General features: G+C 46.2%; 1 protein-coding gene and 1 long non-coding RNA gene across 3 annotated transcripts; one reads left to right on the top strand and one right to left on the bottom strand.

Annotated features, from left to right (window-relative positions):
- The first annotated feature begins 518 nt into the window (after positions 1–518).
- On the top strand, positions 519–24,981 carry LOC128852368 (uncharacterized). 2 transcript variants are annotated; one of them, XR_008450166.1, is made up of 4 exons: positions 519–659; positions 18,952–19,022; positions 23,616–23,762; positions 24,870–24,981. It is a non-coding gene; the product is annotated as an uncharacterized LOC128852368 (long non-coding RNA). The 2 variants fall into 2 exon arrangements; XR_008450167.1 differs by lacking the exon at positions 519–659 and adding an exon at positions 18,704–18,804.
- EXOC3L4 (exocyst complex component 3 like 4) lies at positions 659–24,974 on the bottom strand. The gene is made up of 12 exons (XM_054068763.1): positions 24,839–24,974; positions 22,888–23,290; positions 19,041–19,692; positions 16,010–16,127; positions 14,844–14,969; positions 13,531–13,631; positions 11,499–11,594; positions 9,290–9,404; positions 7,526–7,648; positions 6,604–6,756; positions 5,555–5,676; positions 659–3,398 (listed from the first exon to the last, which is right to left on the bottom strand). The coding sequence occupies exons 2-12, from the start codon at positions 23,282–23,284 to the stop codon at positions 3,236–3,238; spliced, it is 2,166 nt and encodes a 721-aa protein (XP_053924738.1). The 5' UTR covers positions 23,285–23,290; positions 24,839–24,974; the 3' UTR covers positions 659–3,235.
- Positions 24,982–26,252: the final 1,271 nt, after the last annotated feature.

The raw sequence follows: 26,252 nt of genomic DNA, 5'->3' as shown, positions 1-26,252 counted from the left end.
AGAAGTCAGTGACTGCTAGCCCAGCTCCTGCTTTCCCTTTTGCAGCCAGAGGTGATGCCCATGGTGAGTGAGCCTGGCTGCAGGAGCATCAGCACTGGCAGAGCCTGGAGAGGAGCCAGGAGCTGTGACTAGTGCCTCTCCCTATAAGCCCTTTCCTGCCCTTCCCTGTGGAGGAATCGCTGCGGGCTGGAGCTGCTCTGATGGGCAATTTGAAACTTTTCCATCTATAGGGGTGACAAAAAGAGCGGTAGTTTGCTCCCAGGAAAAGACAATTTCACCAAGTGAAATTGCTTAAACTACGGTACCTGAAGGCTGGTCACACAAGGCAAACCCCAGCCCATAGTCCACCCTGGCAGCAGACGCAGTTCCCTTGGACAGAGAGTACTGGAAGCACTACTTTTCACCCCAAACCAGAAACAAACAGTATTGTGAAACAGCAGAGACCTCTGAAACAAAAGAAAAAAAAAAATCTGTCACCACCCACACAGTGCTGTGAGCTGTGCCAGATCTTCCCCTCACCGCTTCTCCCCCTAAACTCAGCATTCACCTCTGAGAAGCTAAATCTGGAGAGAATTTGGCTTTTCCAGCTGCTTGGATACTTTTGAGAAATCTTGTTCATCAGAGGATATATCTGCACTTGGTAGCTTGGAACGTCCAGGGTAAGAGAGAGCTGTGTCTCCTGGTGGGGAACGTAACTCTGTGTGAGGAAAGGAATAGGAGTAATGGTGGAAACCATAGGGTAACAGCAAACCGGGGTAGTTAACAGGGTAATAAGTGAGATCCTTGGCATTTTCCTACAAGAGCAACATATTTCACAATAAAAGCTCTGGGAGGCCTTGTTTTCTCTTTTATTGGAATGTAAAATGTGGTCCTAATCAACACTGGATGTCTCACAGAAGACAGCTGGAGAAGCAGCTCATTTTGGAGTGTATAGCCTTTCCTAGCCTTTCCTCTCTCCTTGCTCCAGTGTCTCTGGCAGCTGCTCTTGCAGCCCTGACTGAGGGGGCAACCCTGCTTCCCTGCCCTGGATCTCCCTCTCCACTTTCATGGCTACTGGGACAGGTTGGAGACTGAACTGTAGTCTCTCTCTAATAGGTTTAACCTTAAACTGGTTTGTGGTTTGCTCCAAAGCAAGCAGCAGAAGCACAGCAGCTCCCAGAGGAAGTAAGCTGTGCTCCTGCTGCCAGCTCACAGGATACCAGGCTGCAGGATTTGAGTGTCCCAAGAGAGCCTGTCACAAAAGGTGGGTCATTGTGCCCAGCTTTCCTCCTTGACTTCAGGGTAGCAACTTGCTTTTATTAGAAAACGGAAGACTTATCTAATCCCAGGGCCAATCAGCCAGAGTCTGAGGAAAGGCAGCTGCTTTGTGGAGAGATTGCCAGTAAAATAATAAGACTGAAAACCAAGTATACATTTAATGCACTTGGGAAAACTCCTGTGCCAGAGACATCTTGCGTGAGGTGGTTGGTTAAAAAATGCTAACAGGCAGAGGGAAATTTTTAATGCGCCAAAACTCCCACTGGCTTTGTTGTGTGCCTCAAATCCTGTGCTTCTCTGAAAATCCAGTCTTAGGTATCTCAGACTGAGGATGCCAAAGTTGAAATCTCCCATTTCATTTCTGCAACTCAGTCAATGCTTTTGACATAAATGTAAATCTCTCAGTGCTGATATCCTGCCCCTCTCCTGGGCTGGAGGATGTAGCTCACACACCCATGGAGGGGTGTAATTCAGGGCTACCTCCTTGCACCAGGACAGGGAAGGGGAGCTCCAAGGTGTTCCTGATCTCTGCACACCTAATGGGAGATGCAGATGATATTTTACTTCTCCTTCTGAATAGCAAATATAGAGAGTCACCAAGATGAGGTTTTGCAGGAATTGTCATGAGCTGTATTGAAGAATGATGCAGGGCAGAACATTTCTCCCAATACTTCCGGCCTCAAAGTCTCAATTTATACCCTATTTTTCAAAGCCATCGTTAGAAAATCCCTCATCTTGACTGTGTAGATAGCAAGCCTACCTTACAAAATTTTTCATATGATGATTGTGAAGGTGCAATCTGTGTTCAAGGCTATACCATGTCCATATATATCACATTAACTGATAGATAGTAAACATGTCTCTGTACAGAGTCTTGGATTCATTCCTGCAGAGTGCAACCTAAAGGATAAATTGGATTAAATACAATTAGATTTGTGTGTCTGCAGGCTGCTTCATGTTTCTTTTAGTCTTCCCTGCAGATGCTGGATGTAAAGCTTTGGATTCCTCAGAGTTAAACCAGTGATGTTTCATGACAATCAATGGGGTCATGCTTTTTTGCACCAGATAAGGATCTAATCCACAGCACTATGTCTGCCCACATTAGCATACTGCAGTCAGATTTTACCAGATTTGTTAAAATATGTTTGAACATACAAGAAAATGGACTAGGGGCATGGTGACCCTTTTTCCCGGAGCAAGGAGGACTTGGAGCCTCCTTCCCCACAGCATCTCTGTTCGCGGCATTTCTGCCTGCACTGAGAGAGTGTGATGACATGAAAGATCTTCAGTCCAGTGTGAATTTTGCAAGGTGGCCCATGAGTGAGGAAAATCTACTGGAACATAAGAAGGGACAAGGGCCACAGTGCCCATCCTGGAGTCCAGAGAGGTCTGTGCACTGCATATCCTGGCTGTGGGGTTTGGTTACCCTCCAAGGTTTTCCTCCCCACCCAGGCAGTGGTCTGTGGCATCAGGTCACGATGTCCTTGTGTGATGCCATCAGGTTCACCAGGAAGGAAATAAGACTTGTGCACTACCACATCCCTGCTGAAGCTCTGCCCTCGTGGTTGCTCAGCGACACTAATGAAGGAGGCTCTTGCTCTCCTGCTGTATAATTATGCAACACAGTCAAAGCCTTAATATAGCTCTGAGTGAACTGCATTTGGTTTTCTCCTGTTCTCTGAGTAGAGATTCAGTCTTGGACTAAACAACAGAGCAGCCTCCAGGCAATAAAATCTGTATTTTGAGTGCAGGGTGGACATGACGTCTGGACTGGAGTTGCTGCTCAAGGGCTCTTGCTGGAGGTCAGTGTCTTGGCACAGTCGTTGCCTTTGTTTTCTGAATTCATGGTATCAAGTTCCGAAAATGACTTTCCCACAGCAGTCAGTTGTGTTTGCAGAGGAGCAAGGTATGGTGGCAGATTTGGGGTCATGCCATAGAGGTGGCGTAGGAAGAGGGAGGATGCTGGTTTATTTGTGTTTTAGAAGCAGCTGATGATCACAGGGGCATCTATGTCAGCGAAGAGTGTGTTGCCTTCCCTGCTATCGGGGCTGTCCAGCACCCAGTAACCTTGCTGAAGAATTGCTGCTCTCCTGGTGCGCCCTAGCCCCCGGAGCGTGAGGATCGCCTGGATGTGCTCCTTCCTGCAGAAGCCAAACAAGACCTTGCTCAGTTCTGGCAAGCAAAACCAAGCCAGAGATAAGAAAGCAACAACCACTCTGGAGACAGAACGAGGCTATAGCAAAGCACTAGGGAATGTGGAAGGAGCCACCAAGATGGGAGTCTGCAGCCCTCAGAGCCAGCAAGCATCAGCTCCCAACCCCTGTGCTGGTGGACAGTCTGTTGCTGCTGGTGCTTCGGGAATTTCCTCCTCCATCTCCTTACACACATGACTTCTTTTGCAAGTTTGCCTGAGAGGCTGCAGACCTTTTACTTAATGATTATTTTGAGTTGAGTAATGGAAGTGCTAATATTTAGGAAGCTGACAGGCACTAATTAGATTACAGATAGGAAAGCCAACTTGGAAACATACCCTGGTTCCAGTAATCTTGATATATACAATTTCAGTAATGTCTCTGAGAGCTCAGGGGAAGAATTAACAGAGACATGAACAGGAAGCAATGGAGGTCCAGGAGTTTCCGCCTCGTTTTCCAAACTTAATTGTGAAAAATAATATTATTCAATAATGGAAAGTCAGGAAATAGATCAACCAAGAGGACGAGCCTTAAAACCTGGCTTTAGTCTAAGGCTACTGATGAAAAAGTATCACAAATCATAGCCTTGTAAATGGCTTTTCTGCTTGGAAAATTATTTTCAGATAGCTGACTTGCCATCATTTACTTCTGACATCCTTCCCAGAACAGGCATTGCCTCCTTTGTCATCTTAGTCTGGCCACTGGGATTAAGGTGGTTTTGGTTTTGTTTTTTTTCTTTGTTTGTTGGTTTGTGGTTTTTGTGTTTTTTTTAAGATAGATGTGTTCACCCAGCAAATTACTCAGGAACAATTATTCTCTTTGATGTCTGTGTCTTGAATTTTCCCATACAGACAAGCCCAAACTAAAGCATACCTGAATCACTCAAATTATATATGCTTGCGAAAAATTTGGAACCTCAGTTTTGCGGAGAGGAAAATATACTTAATGTAATTTTTTTTCTGAATATTTGAGGGTCCATTTCAGTGTTCTGAGCAATTAATTAAATTTATAGTTTATTTTGATTGTATAAATGTTAGACAGCAGGAACTTTGTAACACAGTGCGAAGACCTTTGGTCTTTTTCTGAAATTACTCTTTTGCAATGGAATCTTTTGCAAGCTGTGCCACTGATACTCCTTCTCACTGTTTGTTAGAAGAGCTATAGAAGAGGAGGTAACTTCTGATATGCAGCTGCTCATCACTTTGTTTGTTTACTTTTCCAGTAGCCTTAAATTTTGCAGATGCTGCTTTGGAACAGCAAATGGAATGTACAAAAGAAAGAATTTGTAGTCTGTTCCAAAATATAGTGGTTGTGTTGAGGCCCTTTCAGAAACAGCAGATGAACTGTGTCAATGTCTACTGCACTTTAAAGTCTGAGTATGAGAACAGGGGAGAAACTATTTGCTCCAAAGCTGGAGCCTGCAAATTGGCCAACTGGGCTAATACTGGTCATGCGCTGAAAAGTTACCTGGAGCTTTACAGAGAAACAAGATTCATTTGGAGCAATAAAATGTCATCCAATGATAGGGCACATGGGAATAGCTCAAAGCTGTGTCAAGGGAGGTTTAGACTTAATTAATCATTTATTTACCAAGAAGGTGGTCACACACTGGAACATGCTTCCTAGAGAGGTGGTAGATGCACCCAGCTTGTCAGTGTTTAAAAGGCATTTGGACAATGCCCTTAATAACACGCTTTAACTTTTTGTCAGCCCTGAAGTGTTCCTTTCCAACCAAAAAATTCAATTCAACTCATTCTATTCTATTCTATTCTATTCTATTCTATTCTATTCTATTCTATTCTATTCTATTCTATTCTATTCTATTCTATTCCGTTCCATTCCGTTCCATTCCGGTCTGGTCTATAAGGGCTTTTAAAGTAACTTGTGTACATTATAAGATCCAACAGACAAGGAAAAAAAAAGAGAAAGGATGCTGCCATAAAGAAAGAAAAATAAAGTGATATTCCCCCTGTTGTTGGCACCTTGACCACTAACATGTGGCTAACAGCAGAGAAGAGAAGCTGAAGAGCTTAAGGAAGGCATGGGGTGAGCTCATGCTGTTTGGGTTGGAGCCCAGCAGTTTTGGTGACTGCTGATTCATGTACCTGATATCTGGGTAATCTTGACACAGGTCCTTGACATACTCCTTGATCTTGTCTTTTTTCTTCTCCCCAATAATGTTGGCAATGTGATGTATGGCAGGAAGCAGCCAGTCGGAGTCAGAGCCCTGAGAACAAGGATATACGAGGATGTCAGAGGAGTTGAGCACCTGCAAAATGCTTTTTACCTGCAGCACAGAGCATGACAGCTGATTGTTTTCACTGGTGTAAGAAAGTACTGGTGCAGGCAGGACAGGCTGCCCTTGGGCAGGATGGTGCAGCCAGGGGCTCAGTGGGGTGCTGGGTGGCAATGGCAAGGCATCTCTGGGAACTCTGCTGAGACCTGACTCTGCACTCCCCGATGCTCACAAGCACCCCAGCGAGCTGGACCCTGGACAGGGCATTATGACTGTGGTCTGGCACAGCAGCGGATGCCAGAGACTTCACCTCCTATGGTCTAATAAGTTTTGTGTGCCTCATCTCTGAGAGGAGTCTGTCCCAGTGGGATTTAGTGCCCCAGACACCTGACTTTCTGCAAAATCCAATGAATTCAACATTGACTTCCCTGAAAATCCCTGACTGATGTTGCCTAATCACAAAAAACTGCAGCCACAATTTGCTCCTCATCACCCAAGCAGACCATGTGCCTGGGTGAACCTTCTCAATGGACTCATCTCCATGACCTGCACCTAGGGCAGAGTTTGGAGACAAGGTGCATCCCATGGCCCAAGGGAACAGGCCCAGGAAGAAGTTGCCATGGGATGAGTGGGATCCTACAGAACACGAGCCACTCTGTGCAAAGTGCCTGTGCATTGGGGGGGTGTGTTTCAATACCAGATGCTGCAATTGGAGAGCCACCAACTGAGCACACACAAGTCACTACTGCAGAGTAGCCACTGGGCTGGAAGTCCATATCACGAACCTGCAGTAACCACCTTGCTTTCACTCTTTTAAGCACTATCAAATTTTTTCAGGCTTGCGTCCCCATCCCACGCAGGGATATTGCACTTCTGGGAATGGGCCAGCTAGGGAATGCCAGGAAGGAAATCACATACCTGATCAATGAGTGTATTATTAAGGATTTTGGCTTCCTGGTTCATCTTTTCACTCACTTGCTGACGTGTCTCCCCATTCATTTGCCGTCTGGTTTTGATGACCTGCATGATGTATTGCTTCACCATGTACTTATGAATATCACGCAGAAGCTCCTGATTAAAAAAAAGAAAACTTCATATTTTTTTTTTCTGTAGTTCCTATGCAAGGCCACAGCAGCGAGAGAGGGCAGAGAAAACCCTGAGTTCTTTAGCATCAGGCAAGGACACCCAGAAGATGATACACAAATGCTGCTCAGGCCAGCCATGCTGAAGGGAACCAGTGGCTCACAGACTCTTGCTCCAGCACAGAGCAGTGGCAGTGCCCAGGGGAATAGAATCCTAGAATCATTAGGTTGGAAAAGACCTTTGAGATCATCAATTCCAACTGTACCTGTCCAATGCCATGGAAATACTCCTCATCTTAAAATAGCCCATGATTTTGTGTTGGCAGTTTGGCTCCTTGGTAGCTGAAAGGGGATATTTAGGGTTGTTTTAAAAATAGGTATTGATGGTGCTTGCAGATTTCAAACATTGAGTTGTTGTCAGTTACAATGATAACCCAGTTATTTCACAACTGCACAGATGTGAAAGGAATATATAAAACTGCAACATGTGGAACTACAATGTTCAGTGGCAAGGTTCACTGAACCTTTTTGTTCCTCTTTAAAGAAATCAGTTCCTGTATTTAAACTGTGTTTTAAGCAGAAAGGAAAGTTGTTGCTTATTCTTATATGGAAGTAAAAAATACCTGAACTCCCTGACCTCAGTAGTTCCCACATTTATAAACAGCTGCCGCAGCTATAGAGGAGTCCAACCCACAACCTGCAAATGACAGTGGGAACCCACAGCATCACTGTGCCTGGATGTGAGACCAGATGCCTACCTGCCCCATAGGATCCCTCATGTGCTGCAGGTGCTTGGAGAACTGTGAGACTGCTAACGCCAGTGAGTCTGGCCTTTCCGTCGCCAAAATCCAGTCCTTGGTCAGGATTTTCTTAAGGAGGGGCTGAAAAAAAAGACCAACTCACTGATGGCACCAGTAATATTCAGACTAGCTGAAGGCACACAGCTGCTTGCCTGCTCGGGGGAGCTTGAACAGAAAGCACAGAGTGCTGATGGCGCATCTGCTGTGTGTGAACACACATCAGGAGTTAGGAACCAGGAGCACAGGGGCGGCTGTGTTTCTCTCTCCACACCAGGGAATTCAGATCTCACTGGGGTTTTCCTTCTGCTCATTGTTCTGATGTGGTGGTGGAGGAATAGCAACCGGAAGCATCCCAAACTTGATGCCCAGTGGTCAGTGATGACATAGGAGTGATGCCCTCGTTTCCCATCTGCCCTGGGTACGGGGTGCTCTGACCAAGTCTCTCCAGTAGGTTAGTTCCCTTGCCAGGTCCCTAGAGATAATGTGCCTCCACATGTAATAGAAACACAGCAATATCTGCTAAAAGCTTCTGATGGCACCTGGAAGAGACTCCCCTAAGGGCCATATTCAAAATATCCCTTCTATGGCACATCCCCTTTGAACTTCTGTTAGCCCTCAGGATCTCAGTCTTTAGATTCCTGGCAATATCCTTCCCAATTTTTTTCCCCTACTTGTGTCCTCCTGCTGAGCTCCCAGCCTGCTGGAGGGGTGTTTAGAAATGCTTTGCCTCAGCCACTCTCAGTTCTCACGGCATTTTGTCTCTCTTGCTCAATGCCTTGGCTTGATTCCTTCCTTGCCTGCCCCTTAGCCTTTGAGCCAAGCTCTGCAGTCACTGGAAAGTCCCCTTGGCCAGGCAACCTTGGCTTCGATTGGAGCAGTTGCGTGACTCTCTTGATTTCTGAAGGTTATGCTCAGTGATTTAGAAAGTGAATGAGGATGAGTGAAAAAGAGTGGCACCAAAGGCTTAATTTCCCCCATCTCTCACATTATACCAGGTATAGCTAGTGGACCCCAGTCAAACTGAGAGCAGAAAGACCCCATCTACAGCACATGGGAAGCACAAACTGCATAGCAGCACATTGCCTCTTAGGCCTCTTAACAGAATTTAAGCTGGTACCAGAACTTTGTCAGCCAGTACCACAAATTTATTATCCTCAGGCTGAAAGAATCAGTCTTTCTTCACCATGGAAACAGCCTGGAAAAATCACCTCTACCAGAATGAATTCTGTTCTGTCTGAAAAAAGTTGATAACGGACCATGATGGCAGATCTATGAATAGGTAAGAGAAAATCGAAGTCCTGAAAAATACAAATGTTTTGATCGAAGGAAAAAATGTTCCATTGGTGTTGCCTGGCTGACTTCCTCAGTGCTTCACTACAGGTGAGGTTTCCCCAAACACACTGCTTTGCCCAAGATGCTAGAAGCCACTACACCCCCTTTTCCTTTGGTTGCCATTGCACTAAAATAAATAGCTTGACAAATATAACATTGCTCATAGTGAAAACTCTGAGGATGCTGGAAGTTAGCACTTTAGGTTAAAGTGATTAAAGGATGATTTGTACCAATGTTAGGCACAATGCATTTCAGAGGGACCATAATGTCATGCATTGCAAAATGAGGTCTAGTTGGTGATACAGGGAAAGGGAAATGGACCTCAGCTTCTGCAGTGCTCTTGCACATACCCCTTACATTTAAAGAATAACGCTGGCAAGATCCTCTTACCTGTGCTTTTGTTCTTAATTTGTTTAAAAATATATTTGTGAAGTTCCTTGTCAGAGCTGCCAAAATCTTCTGTAGTTCATCAGTGTTGACTTTAAATGCTTTTTCTAACCCTGACCTAGAGAAAGAGAGAGATACCACCAGTGGTTTCATATTGAAATGTAAACTCTTACACTTCCCTAAGCATTTTGGCCAGATGGACATCTTGAGCATTATTTTGAAATAAATTTGTGTACCTCATACTTCCTTTTGGAAACAATCGATCTAAATAGTGAGTCTTTTTACACGATCCTACATGATGAAAATTAATCACAACTGAGTAACTGTGCTTAAAAAACTACCTATTTCCTCATCAGGTGGGACGATTCAACCAGTACGGAGCAATTGCGCAGTCTGGTTATTTTTTCACTTGAGCAACGCTTTTGCTAAATGATCTGCAGGTACCTGAGAGAGCACCAAGGGCCCAGAGAAGGGAAAGCTGTTGATCCTGCATCCCCCAGAGCCCAACTGACTCACTCCATGGAGCATATATGAGTATCACTGGGACAGTGAACTGTGGAAACCTGTGGAGTTTCCAGCGGACAGTGCGTACTTCTGCAAGGTTTCATGCTAACAAGGAAGAAAAAACAACTTCTGAGAGGTTAATGAAATAAATATGTGTGGGCTTTGGGGCACTGGACGCTCCTGACTTTCTTCTCACTTTCCATCCCTACCCTGGGGGGAACCGAGGCAGCACCACCAAAATGGTAGTGGTCTAGGGCTTCCCTGGTCAGAAAGTGTGGCGGGTTCCTGTCACTGCCTGATAGCTAGTTTAGATCTCTGAGGCTGTCCAGGAGCAGCATCCCTTTCACCCCAGGCTGTGGCTCATGTCCATAACTCCTGCTAAACACCTGAACACATCCAGCATCCACAAAATCGTGCACCAGGGCACCTACCTCTGCTCAGCAACTCGTGACCCCAGAATGACAAATATTTACCTCAATGCAGAAATAAACCCAGCGGAGCAAATCCAGCATTTAAATCTCTGCCAACTCCCTTTCTGTGTCTGGCTTCTCCCCTCACCATCTCTCCAGTCCCCTGCAGGGAAGGAGGAAGCAATATTCCACAGGGGCAGGAGGAGGGAAAGCCATCTCCTCCACGTGGTTAGCATCGCTGGAGAGACCGTGCCATCTAGAGACTTGTAGTGCTCACTGCGGCTGGAGCTGTCAGCTCCTGTGAGACACTGTAACATGAAATACTCTGCATCCACTGAATAATATTTGGCATATAGCATCCCTGCTGCAGGCAGTGCCGGGCAGCAATGCGGTGGCAAGAGCTGGAGGCAACCCAGGCTTCCCAGTGGCCAGATCCCTGATGTTAGCTGTGTGTCAGCTGTCTGGGTTGGCCTCTGAAGTACAACATCTGTATGACAGGAATGACCCTCAGATGCTGAAGAGCCCCAGGGCCTCAGTGGGCTGTGTCCCTGTGTCACTGCAGATCATGCCCTTGGGGTAGATGCCCTGTGAACAGCCCCAGTTTCCTACGGCACTGGCATTGGAGCGCTGGACCAGCTGTACAGGCGGATATAGGGTGGGAAGTGCAGGGTCACCATGTGACACGGCACTGGGCTGATGGACCAGTCCCTGGGACACACAGTAGCTGGCACCGTCCTACTTATGTGGGGAGTGCCCCTCTCCTGAAACTACTTTTGTAGTCAGGGCTGGTGGGCATACCTGTTTATCAGAAGCCTTTTCAATGCATGGCTTCAAATAACTAATTAACACATGCAAAGCTCTAGAAGTTCCTCCTGCCAGCAGCTGTGGCAGGGGTTTATTTGCAGGTTGAGTGCTTTCATAGAGTTTCTTCCAGCCCATCACCAAAAGCAGCTATCAAACTGTGTAGCTTGGTTTATTCTGCTAACCTCCAGAACAAAAAAAACCCAACCTTTTCTGAGGCTGAAAAAGATGGGGTAAAAATTAGTTCAAAGCTTTTGTGCAAGCACGTCCATTCCCACACCAGATCCATCCCCAATTCTGTCTTTTCACCCTTTCGACTCAGTGAAGTGACTTTTTACTGCATCTCTTGGGGAACATTCCCCCTATGAGGTAAGGAAGGGTTGAAGGTTCAGCACCCTACTGGGCGCTCCAGGAGAACTTGGTCTTTCCTTTCTGGATGCTGCCACCCTCCCAGATCCCAGCAATGTGGCAGCTCAGCTCAGGGGGAGCAGACTTACACCAGGTCGTAGAAGCTGTTGATGTAGGCAGCAAAATAGGGTGCAAAGATGGAGCTGTCCTGGGCAGTGCTCCAAGCCACAAACTCCTCTCCAAACCTGCAGGAGAAGACACACAAGCAATGCTAAGAGTGGGGACATGGAGGATGGCTCATCTTCCGTGTACACTGCAGTGTTAGGAGACACTGATGGCTGGCCCAACCCAACCCTTCTATATGGGGACATGTTTTCTACAGTTGTAATAACATGCGTGTGCATTGGAGAGGAATAGATGGCAGATAATTACAGGGTGCGCTTGCCCGAGCTGGTACACAGCACTTTTGGAGAGATGCCAGAGATCTCAGCATGCCAAATCTCTGACTTTTCTTCATGCTGAGGGATTAGTTGCAGCCATGGTACTCAGGTTTATCAGTCTGGTCCTTTGTTTCTCTGGCTTTTGGGACGATACAACATTTGGTCTCCTAAGCACACAAGGAAGGGATTTACCTCAGGGCTGATTTTACAACAGAAGGAGAATAGCAACAGGGCAGCACACCTACATTTTCCCCCCTGTAACCTCAGTGTGGTGTGTTAGGTAGCTTTTTTCTTTGTAGCACAGCTTTTACCGTTTTGACAGCTGTTTTGCAGCCAGGTTTGCACTGCTGGCAGGAGGCTGCGTGCTCAGGCAGGCTTTGCCTGGTGGTCTCATTCTTTGTCAAGGTAAAGGAAGCTGCTTGGGCTGGCCTCAGGGTGTGTTTAGGAAAAAGCTTACATTTCAGTGACCTTTTCATCTGGAAGCCTTTGCTGCCCTGGCTTGCATTTTACAACAATTTTGTTTAAACAAAAAGAAAAGGAAAGAAGAGAACAAAGAAAAAAGAAGAGATAAGAGGAAAAATGAAGAAAAAGAGAAAAGGGGGGGGAAGAAGAAAAAAAGAATGGAACATCAGTACTACATTTCTCCTCAAAAACCTGGGCAGATTTCAAAGTCAAATAACTGTTTTGAACTACCCTGCTCACTCAGGGTATTGAAAACAAGTGCAGATCGCTGGGCTATTAGAGATGAGGGGTTAGAAAGGAAAGCATTGCCTTTAGCACACTTTGGACACCTGCTGTGCCCTGGGTTCACGATCTGTGAAAGCAGCACTCGGGCTTCCCACCCTTACTCCTGCAAAATGTCTATGGCACTGTCCCACTCAGTGCCTGCCAGAGATGGGAAACTTCAAAGGTTAAACGTGAAATTATTTTTAGTCTCACTGGGAGTCGAATAATGCCGAATGGCCTTTTTCCTTTCTGTGGACTGTGGCTCTGGTAAGCAGCTGTGACCCCCTGAAATACAGCCACGTTGATGGGAAGGGACAGCACCTTGCCGTGCCATGACCCTCTGCAAGCCAAAACCTTCCCTGGAGCATCTCCAAATCATGTCGTGGGAGATACGATCTGAGGCCATAACTTGTGGACTACCAAGCAGGAAAACATTATTTCAGCAAAGGGACAGGCTCCTGCATAATTTGGACATGGGACGAATTTTAAAAAGACTCAGAAGGAAGCTTAGCTATATGTCTTTCCCAGCTGTAATAGAGAAGGTCCCATTGGCCATTTCTATGTCCATAGCTATGGGATGCAGGTGAAAATGATCTCAGGAGTACTCATCCAGGACACCTAGATGATGTTTTGGGCAAGCAGGCTCTGTGGCTGGGCCTCCATAACTGCTGCTTGCTCTTGGCTGCAGCTGCAAGCAACCAGCATCCAATGCCACAGATGTCCCAGACTGATGGGACTGCAGTGGTCCCATCTCTTTCCAGCCAGCAGCTCCTTCCTGGAGCTCTGACCTCAGATTCTGGAACTTGCAAATGTCCCATCTGGGTCTGTTTATGACTCCTTCCAAGTTGTTTTGCAGCTTGCTAATTACTGGGCTCATTGTGACCTCTAATTCTCGCAGGAACAGGCTCATGCCTGCTCAGTGCCAGCATCTGGCCCAGTGCATGGACTTTTTCCCTGCTTTTTTACCAATGTAGGACTCATTTGGAAGGAATGTGCTTCTCAGAGCAGTAATGACCTTGGTATGAATTCATGCAGCTCTACCATGCTCAGCTCAAGCATTTTCTTTTCCAGGCTTCTGCTGATCACTCCAGATATCTTCATATACTCCCCAATGATCTAGAAAAGGGCATGAAAAGACTCTGGTGAATGTGATAAGCACGGGCTAAACATCCTTCACAAGGATCTCATGCAGCTTTGGTTAACAAAAATGACTCGCCTACCAGAGGGGAAAACAGATGACTCGTTGCCAGGCAATTTTCATTATTCTCTGGCAGTTTTAAAAATAATAATCTAGAATGGGCCAAGAGGCACAAGCTGATTTGTGACATACTCATTCATCTGAATGTGAGTTAGACATGGTGATGACTGAGGCCCCAAATCACCCTTGTGCTGTCCTCCTCTTTTTGAGGGATTTGCGGGAGGGTTCAGTCCCCAACACAATATCCAAAGGGAATTGAGCTGTCCCCCTGTTGTCCTGCTAAGGGTGGCTTTAAGCACCATCCCTGGGGGGCTCTGCAAGCCAAGGAGTGATAACAGGGCTGCACAGAAGGTCAGGCATCACCCTAAAATCTTGCTTGCACTGGGGCTTCTCCCTAATTCCCATTCCCATAAACCCAGCTCCCTCTCTGGGGTGCGGCAGGCTGCAGTTCTCTTCTGGTGCTTCCTGAGACATTCTACTCATCTGCTAATTCAATTCAGACCTGCCTTCCCTGTGGTCACACAATGTGCAATATTCCTCTAAGGAAAAAGAGTCACTGCAACAGGAAAACTCTTTGATTTTCTTTCTTTCTTTCTCTCTCCTTCTCTTCTTTTTGGTATTATTTAATTGAAATGACTCAACCTTTCGAGTGAGAAGAATGAATCCATACCCCTCCTGGAATTATTACCCTAAAGTGAGTAGGAGCTTTTGTTTCTTGTACTGTTTAAATTGGAGTGGCTGTCACTGCCTACAGCCTTTCCATGGCTGCAGCAGCCCCAGGACAAAGTCACTCTTTCAGCCAAGGGGTTTTTCTAAAACAACTTTTCTTTCTGCTTTCCCCCCCCCCTTTCTCTTTCTCTTTCATCTTTCTAATCAAAGAGATTTAAGGACTTTAAAATCAGTTGCCTATTATGTTGCTGACACAATTGACAGCAGGTTTAATTTGCAGCTAGAAGGCAAGCAGGAGAGCTAAAAGTTGTAATAAATGGCATTTTCTGCTTTAATGTATTCTGGTAGTGCGTGACTAACATAAATTATCACAGGAGGCGGTACCTCCACCCCAGAATGCAACAATCCAGTTTCCCTAGAGCCATAGAGCCCCCCACACTTTGCCCCAGCTAATTAAATACCGTTTGAATATCAAAGGAGAGAGAGGAGTGGTAGAGATTTTCCTTCACTTCTGGATGAACTTCTTTCTGCCACTTCTCCGTGACCTCCAGTCTCAGGATATTTCCAAAATAGCTTTTGATTTTCTCCTAAATGTTAAATGTAGGAAGGAAACACACAGCTTAGAATAATGAAGCAAGCATTAGTAAAATGGCTCACAGCGTTTTGCTCTGTCGGCATGTGTGTAAGGCTCATGCGTGCAGTGCAGAAAGGTAAGAATCGAAGACCTTGGTCCAGACCCCATTAATCTACACAGGATCTTGCAAAAAAGCAGGAACTGTGCTATGTGGGGGCAAGGTACTCACAAATCAAGGGACAATTGTTCTTCTGGCAGAGAAATATTGTGTCAGCTTTTTGACTGCTTGATCACAAAGTCCTCCAGTGTGTGGAGGATTAAAGATCAAACTGTTCCTTTCTGGCAGTACAGCCGCTCGAGTAAGTTGCAGCACTGTTCAGTCCAGGCTGATAAATCAATCTTGTTGCCAGTGAAACAAAATGATCCTTCACCAGCATGATGGAGCAACACTGATTTTATTCAGCTAGGTACCTTGAGCTCACCTTGAACAGTGCCCTGTTTCAGAATTGGTTTGCAAGAAAATGTCTGAGCCCAGCAAAGAGCCAGAAAAGCATGTATTCTTGCACAGGGTCACAGCCAAGGGCAGCAGAGAGCTGCAGAAAGGGCTTCCTAGGAGGAGCTGAACCATGGGGAGGTCCTCTGTTGGGGTCATGCCCAAAGTTGTCTGTCTACAGCAAAACTCAGAAGTGCTGGAGGAGCTCACATGTCATGCAAGTAGCAGTTAAAATGCCTTTACACCTAACTTGACCATGCATTCAAGCTGATGAATCCCAGCTCTGACCTCTGCCATGAGCCTCTGCCATGTATGGGGTCTGGTACAACCCATTTGGCTCTGTGATCATCCAGGTTCAAGTTCATGGCCTACTTCAGTCCCAGAATTGGTGGTCACGAATTTTTTGCTTCTCATTAAATGCCATTCTGCATGGTGCTGAGAAGACTCATCACCTGGTGGAGCTACAAACCATGAGGCAGCCACCTGAGCCCTCTATCTGGGAGCCTGAGGGCTTCTATACTCTCCCTGGGGACATATGGGAATAAGGTTGAAACTCTCACCTTTGCAGAAATGACGTAGTTGTTTTTCAGTTTATCCCAGTCATCTGGTGTTAACAGCAGAGACAGGTTTTCTGTTTTAACTTCTGGTTTGAGATCAGGGTGACCCAGAAAGAGTTCACTGGAAAGATTCAAATGAACAAATTATGTTGCCTCAGAGTGTGAGTAAACTGATGGAATATTCATGTGGCATGAGCTACATAATTATTAAGCCGTGAGAAATATACTTAAGGCTTAAATTGCAATGCTTATTTTCAAGATTTAACAAGAAAATCTTTCCTCACTATTCAAAATCCTAATTATTCAGAATCAAAATGATCTAAGGTTCCAGCCCACCTTAGAAATCATGAGACTTCTGAGTTGTTTGGACATGAAAAGTGCTATGAGAATTTACTTTTTTAAAATAAACAACCTGAAGCTGATTCATTTGACTACAAGCCTGCGAAATGCCTTTCACGGTAATTCCTGTAGCAGCGTGCTGCTTTGGAGTTAGCTGATCTCCCTGGCTCATCTCCAGTGTCACTTCACGGCTTATGACAGCCTGTTATTTCTCCCTGTGCGCTATCCCTAGCAAGGGGAGGTGGCAAGGCGGGTCCTGCACAGGGCAGCTTCTGGAAGCAGTCCCATACCTGGGGCATGGGCCATGGCAGCACCACAGTTCCTCCATAGAATGAATGTGGTGGGCAGATGTGCAGCTGCTAAGTCTGACTCCAAAATACACTCAGCTGACACTTTGCCCCTCACTTTCCTCTGGATTGCCATGTAATTAGGCCAGCTTATTAGTTGGGAGGCAGGGTAAGAGAGGGAGTGCTTGTGTTTCTCCTTCCAGGGTGAGAAACCTGTTATTAGCCTGTACAATCAAATGTGCTACCCCTGAAATCTGCCATGGACTAAGGAGGTACTGCATCTTTCAGAGTGAGGAAGGTGGAGAAGGGAAAGAAGAAAATATTCAGGCATTTGAATAAGTTGCAAGGAATCAGCTGGTTCTCAAGGAACACAACTTCATTGTCCTACACACAGTCTGTTTGACGACTGAAAAGGGTTCCCATTGCCAAACCAGCGCTGAGCACACGATTAGGTTTGGATCCAAGTGAGGATTGTACTGTACAAAGTCAGACTGGTGCAGAGTGACTGCTCAGCAGAAAAAGAATCAGCCTGCTGATAGTGCCCTGGAATCAATGTTCCTGCAGTCATGGTTCAGATTTCCCATAGAGGCACCTCTGCATATGTGGAGCATTCCACACCCCAGATGTTGCAGGAGTCTGCTGTTCATTTAAAAGGGCGCTACAGATCTAACTACAAACTCTGCACCATCACTGAAAGGACTGGCTCAAATGTATACCAGAGGAGCTTATTTCCCTCTCTTTCTTTTTGTCCATTTGTTCGAATTGTAGCATCAATAACGAGTTTGAGTCAACTAATTTCTTCTTTTTGGGATAGGTTATAAGCAGGAATGAAGTTCTTTTAGAATGGGAAAATCAAATAGAAACATCCCAACTCAGCAAAGTGACTGCAAGCAGTGCCCAAAACTGCTGCAATCTCTCAATCAGCTCTTACACAACAAGTTAGAGAAATATATTTGGGATGCTTTTCTTTGGTGTGGAATCTGGATGCCAAAGCTTGTTTCTTCCCCTCTTTTCTGCAAAACTCTTGTGCAGTATAGTTGCCAGGCGCTGGGGACATGCAGGAATTTACCTCCAGATGAGATCATCAGGGACAACTGAGGGACAGGAGCAATCTGTGGGAGTGTCATCGCCATAGCAGTGCTGCCAGTGTCATGATGCTGAGGGAGTTGCACACATGTCATCATGGTCAGCACACTGTAAACGGGGGTTTTAGGAGCAACTGGCTGAGTTCACAGAATGAAACTGTCAAGGGCTGTTCAAAACAATGACCATCTGTGGTCCAAGTGTCCTTGAGCCAAAAGACACCCCAAGCTAGAAGTGCTCTGGGCGGGTGTCGCTGGTGCTTGCCCTGTTCTACCACTGCCCCTCCCTATTAAATTTTGCTAGCTATTTGATTCTGTGTTGGTACTCCTGCCTCCATTCGCTTTTTGTTTGTTTGTTTGTTTGTTTGAGGGTTGTTAATTGGTTTGTGTTTGTCCTATCCTTGGGCATCTAGTTCAGGCCATTCCTGAAGGCAAGCTAATGGATCAGACACAATTTTAATTTGACATGGCTGTTCTTGTAAGTAGACCCGTGTCCTGTGGATGTTGCCTCTCTGCTCCTTCCCACCTCACTGTGTGTTTCTGCTGGGCTTTAGTCTGGGAGTTCTTAGGGACCTTCAACAGATGCCTGTCTTATATTTCTCCTTTGGCTGTAAAAGGAGGCCACATCCAGCAGCACAGATTTTACTGTTGTGAAGAATTCCTGCCTTTACTCCTCCCACCACCCCAGGATGCCCTGAGGATGGTGCTTGATATGTCTATGCAGCTTCTAGAGTGTTTTAGTCACCCCTGAACTTCAGGGAGATTCAAGAGGTCCTAAAACCCATGGACCACCCATTCAACTAGTGGACATGTACAATACAGAGCCTTTATTTTAATGTGGCTAATTCCACAGGACGATGTCTTGGCACCTCCTCAAGATGACTCTGACCCCTGAACACAGCAGGTAACATGGCCTGTTTCCAAATGCATCATAGTTTTAATTAAACAGGAAGAAGTTAGAGCTCCCCCACAAGTCCCTCCTTGTGCCTGGAAAAGTCACCAAGCAGCTGCTGGTCCTTGGGAAATATCTGCAGAAAGGGAGCAGGTTTATCAGAGCCGCAAAGGAGGAGCTTCCTGGCATATAAGAACAGTAAGTGGGAGAGGGAGGGGAAAACAAGGTAATTTAGATCTGTGAAAAGCAGCAAGTGTTTTATCCACAAACCTTTGTCCCCATCTATTAATAGATTAGCTATCTGGCTCTACTGTAGAACTGACTGTGTCTCTCTTGCTTACTCAGGAAACTGAAAACAGCTCAGTGCTTTTGAAGCACCCTGAGGCCCTGGTGCTCTCCCCTGCTGAAGCAGTGTGGTAAGTGCAGTATCTTACCTGTGGTAGGTGTTGGCCACCCAGTTGAGCAAGGTGTAGAGCTCACTGAAGTCCAGCAGTCTCTGGGAGAGATCTTGCAAGTGTGAGGCAATAGCCTTGTGAAAAGCCTCCACATACACGTCACACACCTGGTACTCCTCTGGATAGCACTTTTTTACTGATAACTTGATTTTCAGTAAGTCTTCCCTCAGGTGTTTCTGGAGGACATCTAAGTGGAGATCAAGCCAAGAACTCTCTTCTTCCTTTGATGTCATGGGTATGCTCTGGACTCTCTTTCTAGCACTATCCTTGATAGCTTCCCTCCACTCCTCCCTCCACTTTCTGGGTGTGCCGAGCAAGTCCAATCCAGGACCAATATTATTGCCTGTATTAGGATGAGCTGCTTCTTCACGGGCGATTAAAGTCACCAGGGAGGTCAGCATGGTATCCTCTACGCTGGGATGCTCCAGTGTTCCCACCACAATGGATTGGATTGCATTTGTGATGGAGTTATAAAGCAAATCCACATCCCTGGATTTCCTCACAAACTCCTGGGGGTTATCTTTGTATTTCTCAGCATCTCGCTCAGCTATTGTCTCATCTTCCAAGTACTTGATACTTGCAAATGCTTCCAAAAGCTGCCTTTTCTGTATAAGTTCATTGATTTCCATGACTGCAGAAAGAAGAGGGGAACGGGTTGGGAAAAAGCAGGCATTAGGAGATTGACAGATTGTAAGAGGACAAGATGCCCCACAGGGAGGCTTGCAGGGCCTGAATAACCAGGTCCCAGCAGTACCCCTGAGACCATTTGAAACAGGAGAGGAAAGTAGTGGAAAGGCACTCACCGCAAATTTAACCACATCTCTAAACTGCTGGTTTCAGAGGTAGGAAATACAAAAAAAAATGATTATGGCCTGCAGGAGATCCTCCAGCAATGGTTAATGAGACTGCATAGAGAGGCATCGGGGTCTCAGGCTGCATAAAACCACGTCTGGCTCTGCCCCTCTCCTAGTGTCGAGCTGAAGTAGGACTGGCAGCAGGAACAGTTTGTGATGCACCCTTCCTGCAAGATTTCCTTTAGTGGGGATGCCCTTGTTTCCCAGCACAGCAGCGTGCTCAGCACAGCCCTGCTGCTGCTTCGGCCACAGTATCTCTGGCTGAAAGGGCATTTCAGCGCATTGCCTGAGAAGGCAAGGAGGGTGCCCAAGGGTCTAGCTGGATGGGTAGATGGAGCATAGTGGGACATGACCCTCTTGGTCCCTGTGAGCTCCTGGGTCAGACATCTCACTAGAGAGTTGTGTCTAACCCCAGCCTACTCACTAGGATGTCCTCCAAAGATACTAAGGTCCTGGGGGATACTGGCTTGGGGATGCTCCTGTTAAATTTTTGGGAACATTGCCTGTTCAGATGTAACCCTCAGCAAATCCTAGTCTTTCCTCCTGTCCTGAATTTGTGCATTATCAAGTTTTCCTAAGACACTTTCCCGACTAATGCCATGGTTAAACTAGATCCTGAATTTCTAAAGACTTAGTAAAATGCTAACACAAATTGCAGAGGTTGTTGATGGTGATTTGCATGATGAGGACTTCTTGAGATGGAGGGACTGAGGTAGCAAGCCAGACAATGGCCTGTTCATGGCTGGCCACCCTTTCCAGCCTGTGCCTACCAAGCAAATGGCCTCTGAAAGATGCTGCTTACCTGTTCCTGACATTGAGGAGATGTCCTGTGAATGTTTGTGGTCCTCATCCTTTTCTTAATCAAAAAGAGGTACTTCTGGAGGACCACACACCTCATCCTCTCAGCTCTGCAATTATTGGCAATTGCAATAATGCTTTGACTAGAGAGGAGAGTCTCTGCGATGGTGATCCCAAGGTCCCAGCGGGATGAAACAGAAAAACACCAAAGTATGCCAGGTGTGTGAATTTCACCCTCCTGGAGTAGTTCAGGGTTGAATGACCTGGCTGTTCACGCCTGTATATAAACCTACAATCAAATGCCAAGCACTACCTCTCACCAGTGACACTAGTTTTCCAAGTAGTGAGGAGAGGGAAAAGAGTATTATTTAAACATGTGTGGCCATGGCCTCTGGGACATAGATGTATAAAATGGTACAGGAAAACTGGAAAGCACTCAACACATGAAGGACTATTTCATAGCCTATAACTTATACCCTTGGTCTTGTCTGCACGCAGGTTTTATACCATATGCATCAAATAACCTGTGTGGAGCAAGAAAATCTGTGTAAAGACAGAAATACACCAAGTAATCCAACTATTGATGCAGCGTACAAGGCATTGAGCTCCGAGTGCCTGTATGGATCTACAGTTGCTTCTGCACTCAGAAGGGAGGGAGATTATGCCAGTTAACTTAGTCTCTTCTAGACAAATTAATATAAAACCTGTGTTTGCACAAGTCCTTGCAGTAAGAGACTGAAGGAATACATTCTATTCTGTTTATCAAAGTGAGAAAACACCATTTAATCATTATCTAGGATAATTATTCAGGGAGGTGATGTTGGGTGCTAAATGGATCTTTAGTTTAGAAATACAAGATCAACCAGCTGGTAGTTGAAGGAAGACAATTGAAAGGCAATTAATGATTATGCAGCTTAATGGTGCACATAGTGGAATCTCCATCGCTTGTGACATTTATCTCAGAATGGGAAGTGTTTCTGACAGAGCTGCTCTAGTCAAGGCCAATCATGAGTTATTGTGCACAGGATGGGCCTTGTTTGTGCAATTCCTCCGCTTGTTTATTGCAGGAGATGAAAAGGGCCTATGGTAAAATTTCTTGTCTCTCCTCATCTATGACCCTTTGTGAACGGACTAGGAAAGTTTATGGGCTCAGATGCAGCTTATCAACCGCTCAATGTGTCAGTGCAAAGCAGTAAATGAATTCCAGGCACAGCAGAGCACGTGAGGTAATGTCCTCCCTTCTATCTGATTCCCATGATATCCTATGCAGTAGATCAAGGATTTCTTTCTAAAAATTTAGGCTGAGGAAAGGTCAAGCAATGTCAACCCACCTCAGTCTATCTCCCGGTGGATGTGTTGTAGTACCTCTGCCTTGAGGAGGTGGAGGAGTGCTCAAACTGTGCTCAAACCAAGATAAAATTCATTGCAGTCTGCCCAAACTTGGGGAAAGGCGAGAGCTATGCTGAAGTTATTTATTATAATTCGACTAAGAGTTAACTATATAATGCTTACAAAATGCATGAGAATAAGTAGCCTGGGGAAACCAAACAAAACATACTTGCAGCACTGCTGTCATGAGAAGAATATATTGAAAGCCAATGTAAGAGAGTAAAGGCCTCTGCAGAGGTTCTTTTGCAAGGCAGTCTCTGAGATTAGGAACAAAGGTGGAATTGCCAAAGTAGATCACATCTAAACAATCTTTTTTCCCCTTCAAGACCTTGCAGCAACCTACAGATTACATTCTGGGGGCCATCAATCTGACAGCTGAAGAGCAGAAATTGTCCAAAAGTGCAATGTAGGCAATAGCGTAGGAATAACCACTAGACACTGTTAGACCAAAAGTTCCCAAACTAGGCTCAGCATATTGGTGAGTGCTACGTATGATGTGTGATATATCCACTGATATATGAGCCAGCCGGCTGATGTGTTGTTTGTAGGCAGGTTGTAGATAAGGTTAAACTAGTGTAGTGGAGGCCACGGAGCAGTGGCGACCAGCCCACCCTTACCAGGTAACACCCTAATGAGTCTGTGCAAGGGGTAACAGTTGCCTCTGCCCTGTAGTGTGGTGCCTGGCTCTTCAGCATCTCTGTTGGGTCCAAGACTTGCAAAGTGTAAATTGCTTGAACGTTAATATATATTGTCAGGCAATTTACACTGGTGGTTTCACTTCTTACCTGAAAGAGGTTTTCCTTGAATGGGCTCTGCTGCTATCTTCTCACTAATCTCGTCCACACCATTACAGATCGTGGTTTTGGCCTCCTCGCAGGTCTTGGAGGATCGCAGAGAAAGTCGTATTCCTTTCCAAGTAACAGTGCCTTCCTTTCCTTTCTCTCCGTACAGACTTTGTTTTGATTTCCGGAAGCTTATTATTGTTTTAACACCTCTTTCAAAGAACCCATTGCCCCCACTGTGCGAATTTCGCCTGCTCAGTTCAGAAGCAACCTCCATCTTTTCCTCCACTACTCTGTTCGTTGGAAAGGTTTGTTCTGAGGTTATGCAACTTGAGTCTAACTCCGTATTTCTATTTCTCTTGTTGCCTTTCAATGATGGGGTTTCCAAACTGGTTGCCATTAATCGCTGGAATGCACAAAACAGCAGAATTAGACGAGAGGTTCATAACAGAGTATTGCTGTGTTGCTGAACTGAAAAACTGGCCCATCTCTTTCCAAGGACAGAGCAAGTTGTTCTACCCTATAGCTACTGAAATGATCTCTCTACCCACAGACACCAGGAGCGGTCCTGCTTTCAGCTCTGGAAGGCTCTATGTAACTCTTTATATCAGGCAGGTGTCAGCTATTTCCTCTGTACCAAGGAATCACTAAATGACACAGGTGCTGAAAACTGCATAAACATACCATTTTGTTTGGTAACAAAGTTATGTTTTTACTTTCCATTCTTCTAGGTGTATTTCCAGCCATGTAGGGACGATAATGCTTCCCTAGTCTCACTGAGGTGTTGCCACTTTCTGATGTGGCTATGGCTACTTTGGGTCATGCTGCTTCTGCCCTGCTCGAGCCCTGATCTGCCACTGCTGGAAGATGGCCCAGAGGTGAGTGGTCCACAGTGGCAGGTTGTTGACTTCTGGTCTAGCCCCTTCCATCCAAACTCACGGCAAAATCTGCACTTCGAATCGTCATGGTTACAGTGCAGGAGGCTGTACAATGCAGTAAAGGTTCTCAGCACTCATCCTGCCTCAGAGCACTGCATCCTGACATGCTAAGAATGGGTATCTCAAGGGCCAAACAAGCCCCTGCATGAACTGCAGGGGACGCTGCAGGAGATTTCAGATACCAACAGAAGCGCTCCTGTCCGTTCTCCTGGGCTGTATTCACACCCTCTGCACTTGCTCAGCTCCTGCCTGGCTGCAGACAGCTCGTTTCCCCTCTGCCCACGCTGAGGGCTGACCCAGGTGCTTGGGAAGGGGGCAGAAGGAGAGATTTTGTCTTTCTTTCCCTCCCTTTCAAAGGCATCTCACCAGGTCACTGACTAACCCAACCCACTCACAGGGACATTGTGTGCTGTAGAGCTCTGAGGATGGAAAATGCTGCGTTTCCCCACAGCAGGCTCAAGGCAGCTCAGCAAACAGTTTACAAACAGCAGATTAGAATTAGCTATTGTTTGAGGCCACCAGGAACTGCCTGCCTCAGGTCCGTCCAGCTCACAAGAGTCAGAGATTGAAATACAGTTATAGTGAACAGACATGTTTGGACTCTGGAAATACACCTCAGCCTTTCTCAGTCTGAGTAGGGCCAAATTTTCACTCCCTTGTGCAGAGGTATTTCGCAGGTTATAACCTGCAGGGACTGTGCCTTTCTGGGGTTTTGCTGAACTGTTAGCGCAGTGGGGCTGAGATCCTGTGTCAGACCCCCATTCAGGGAATTCATTGCCTCTTTCAGGAGCTGACCCCATCACAGCCCATACAGAGGGTGGAAGGAGAGGAGGGCATCCCATTTTCCAGGGATTTCAGTAGGTAGGGGGCCAAGTACCCAGCTTGAATCCTGCAGGGGGATCACTGGCCAGAGCAGAGCCACAGCAGCAATCAAAGGGGTGAGCTGTGAGATGGAGGGAGGGCAGAAGGACTATAAGATATGACCCCATCGTCAAGGGAGAAGAAGGGATACATACCTTGGTACTGACTGAATGATCCTTTCTGCAGCCTGCTGAGATGAAGCAAGTGTAATCCACAGAAGTCGAGAGTGCCTCCGTGCCACAGGAAATTCCAAGGAGATGCAGTGGTGGGTGGCCAGCTCTGCAGTGCTGAGGTCCAGGTGAGCTCACCCACCTCAGCTGACTGGAGCATCACCCCACACGCCCATTCTGGCTAAGGGGCTCCCTCCAGGCATGATGCCGCTCTCCATTCTCCTTTACCTTCTGCAAAAGGGTGGTTGGAAGCAGGAGAAAAAAGGCCTGTTCCTACCTTCCAAAGATTTCCAGCACTTTCACCCGTTTGCTTCCTAGAAAAGACTCTGGCACTGTTTTCACTTTCGTTATGTCAGGGCATTTAAAAGAAGGGAAGAGGCCGGGGAGAAATGTTCCAAGTGTTCAACGTTAATTATTTACCCTACAGATGGAGACGGAGGTGAGACCAGGGTCTTGATAACGGGGTGAGCTGCTGGGCTGAGGTGGCCCTGGGCAGCCAGGGGAGAAGGATTTTGGCACCTGATCCTCACCTGGTAAGTTGAAGCCCCATGGTATCTGGGTGTTGGGGTTCGAAAGCAGCTCCAGAGCTGCTGACTAGGAATGGCTGCATTTCACCCCCTTCTGCCCCATTTCTGGAGGTCATGGGTAGCTCAGTCGCAGTAATGATTAACAGGTGTGGGTGAGTGACAAGGAAAGCTGTGTCCTGCAGTTATACATTTATATATTCACCTCCTCACTCCTCGCTTTGCCTTAAGGGCACTTATTTCCATAGGGACACTGGCCCTGCATCCCTCCATCCCTAGAGTATTTGGGGACCTTGGAGGAAACTCAAAGCAAAGGAGAAAAAAAGGCATCTGGAAAGTTTAAATTACATTAGACGTAGAATCATAGAATAGTTTAGGTTGGAAGGGACCTTAAAGATCATCTAGTTCCAACCCCCCTGCCATGGGCAGGGACACCTCCCACTAGATCAGGCTGCCCAAGGCCCCATCCAACCTGGCCTTGAACAACTTCAGGGATAGTCACTTGTCTTGTTATTGAGTGGTGACAGTAGCAAGCCAGGCTATCTGGCTGGGCACACCAAGCTTTCCCAGGCAGCCGAGACCCCTGGTGTAAAGCAGGAGCGGTAAATCAGTAGGTGCCACTGTGCCATGGGAAACATGCATTCCTTTGCTTTAGGAGCCTGCTGGCGCATCACATGCCAGAGTGATAAGGGACATCAAAGGGTTTAGTGAGGGACTGATGCAATAAAATAAAGTCCTGTGGCATTTGAACTTCTTTCTATGTAGACGAGAGTAGAAAGTTTCATAACTTCCCTAAGGGTAGAAGAGTAATGGAGAGTGTATGGGGTGGGGAAAATTGTGATTAACTAAACAAGGAAAAATAGTAGAGCAGGCTG

This window comes from Cuculus canorus, chromosome 5, assembly GCF_017976375.1.
Source record: "Cuculus canorus isolate bCucCan1 chromosome 5, bCucCan1.pri, whole genome shotgun sequence".
Lineage (NCBI taxonomy): Eukaryota > Metazoa > Chordata > Aves > Cuculiformes > Cuculidae > Cuculus > Cuculus canorus.
The sequence above is the reverse complement of the archived record's forward strand: the minus strand, read 5'-3'. Positions and strand labels throughout refer to the sequence as shown.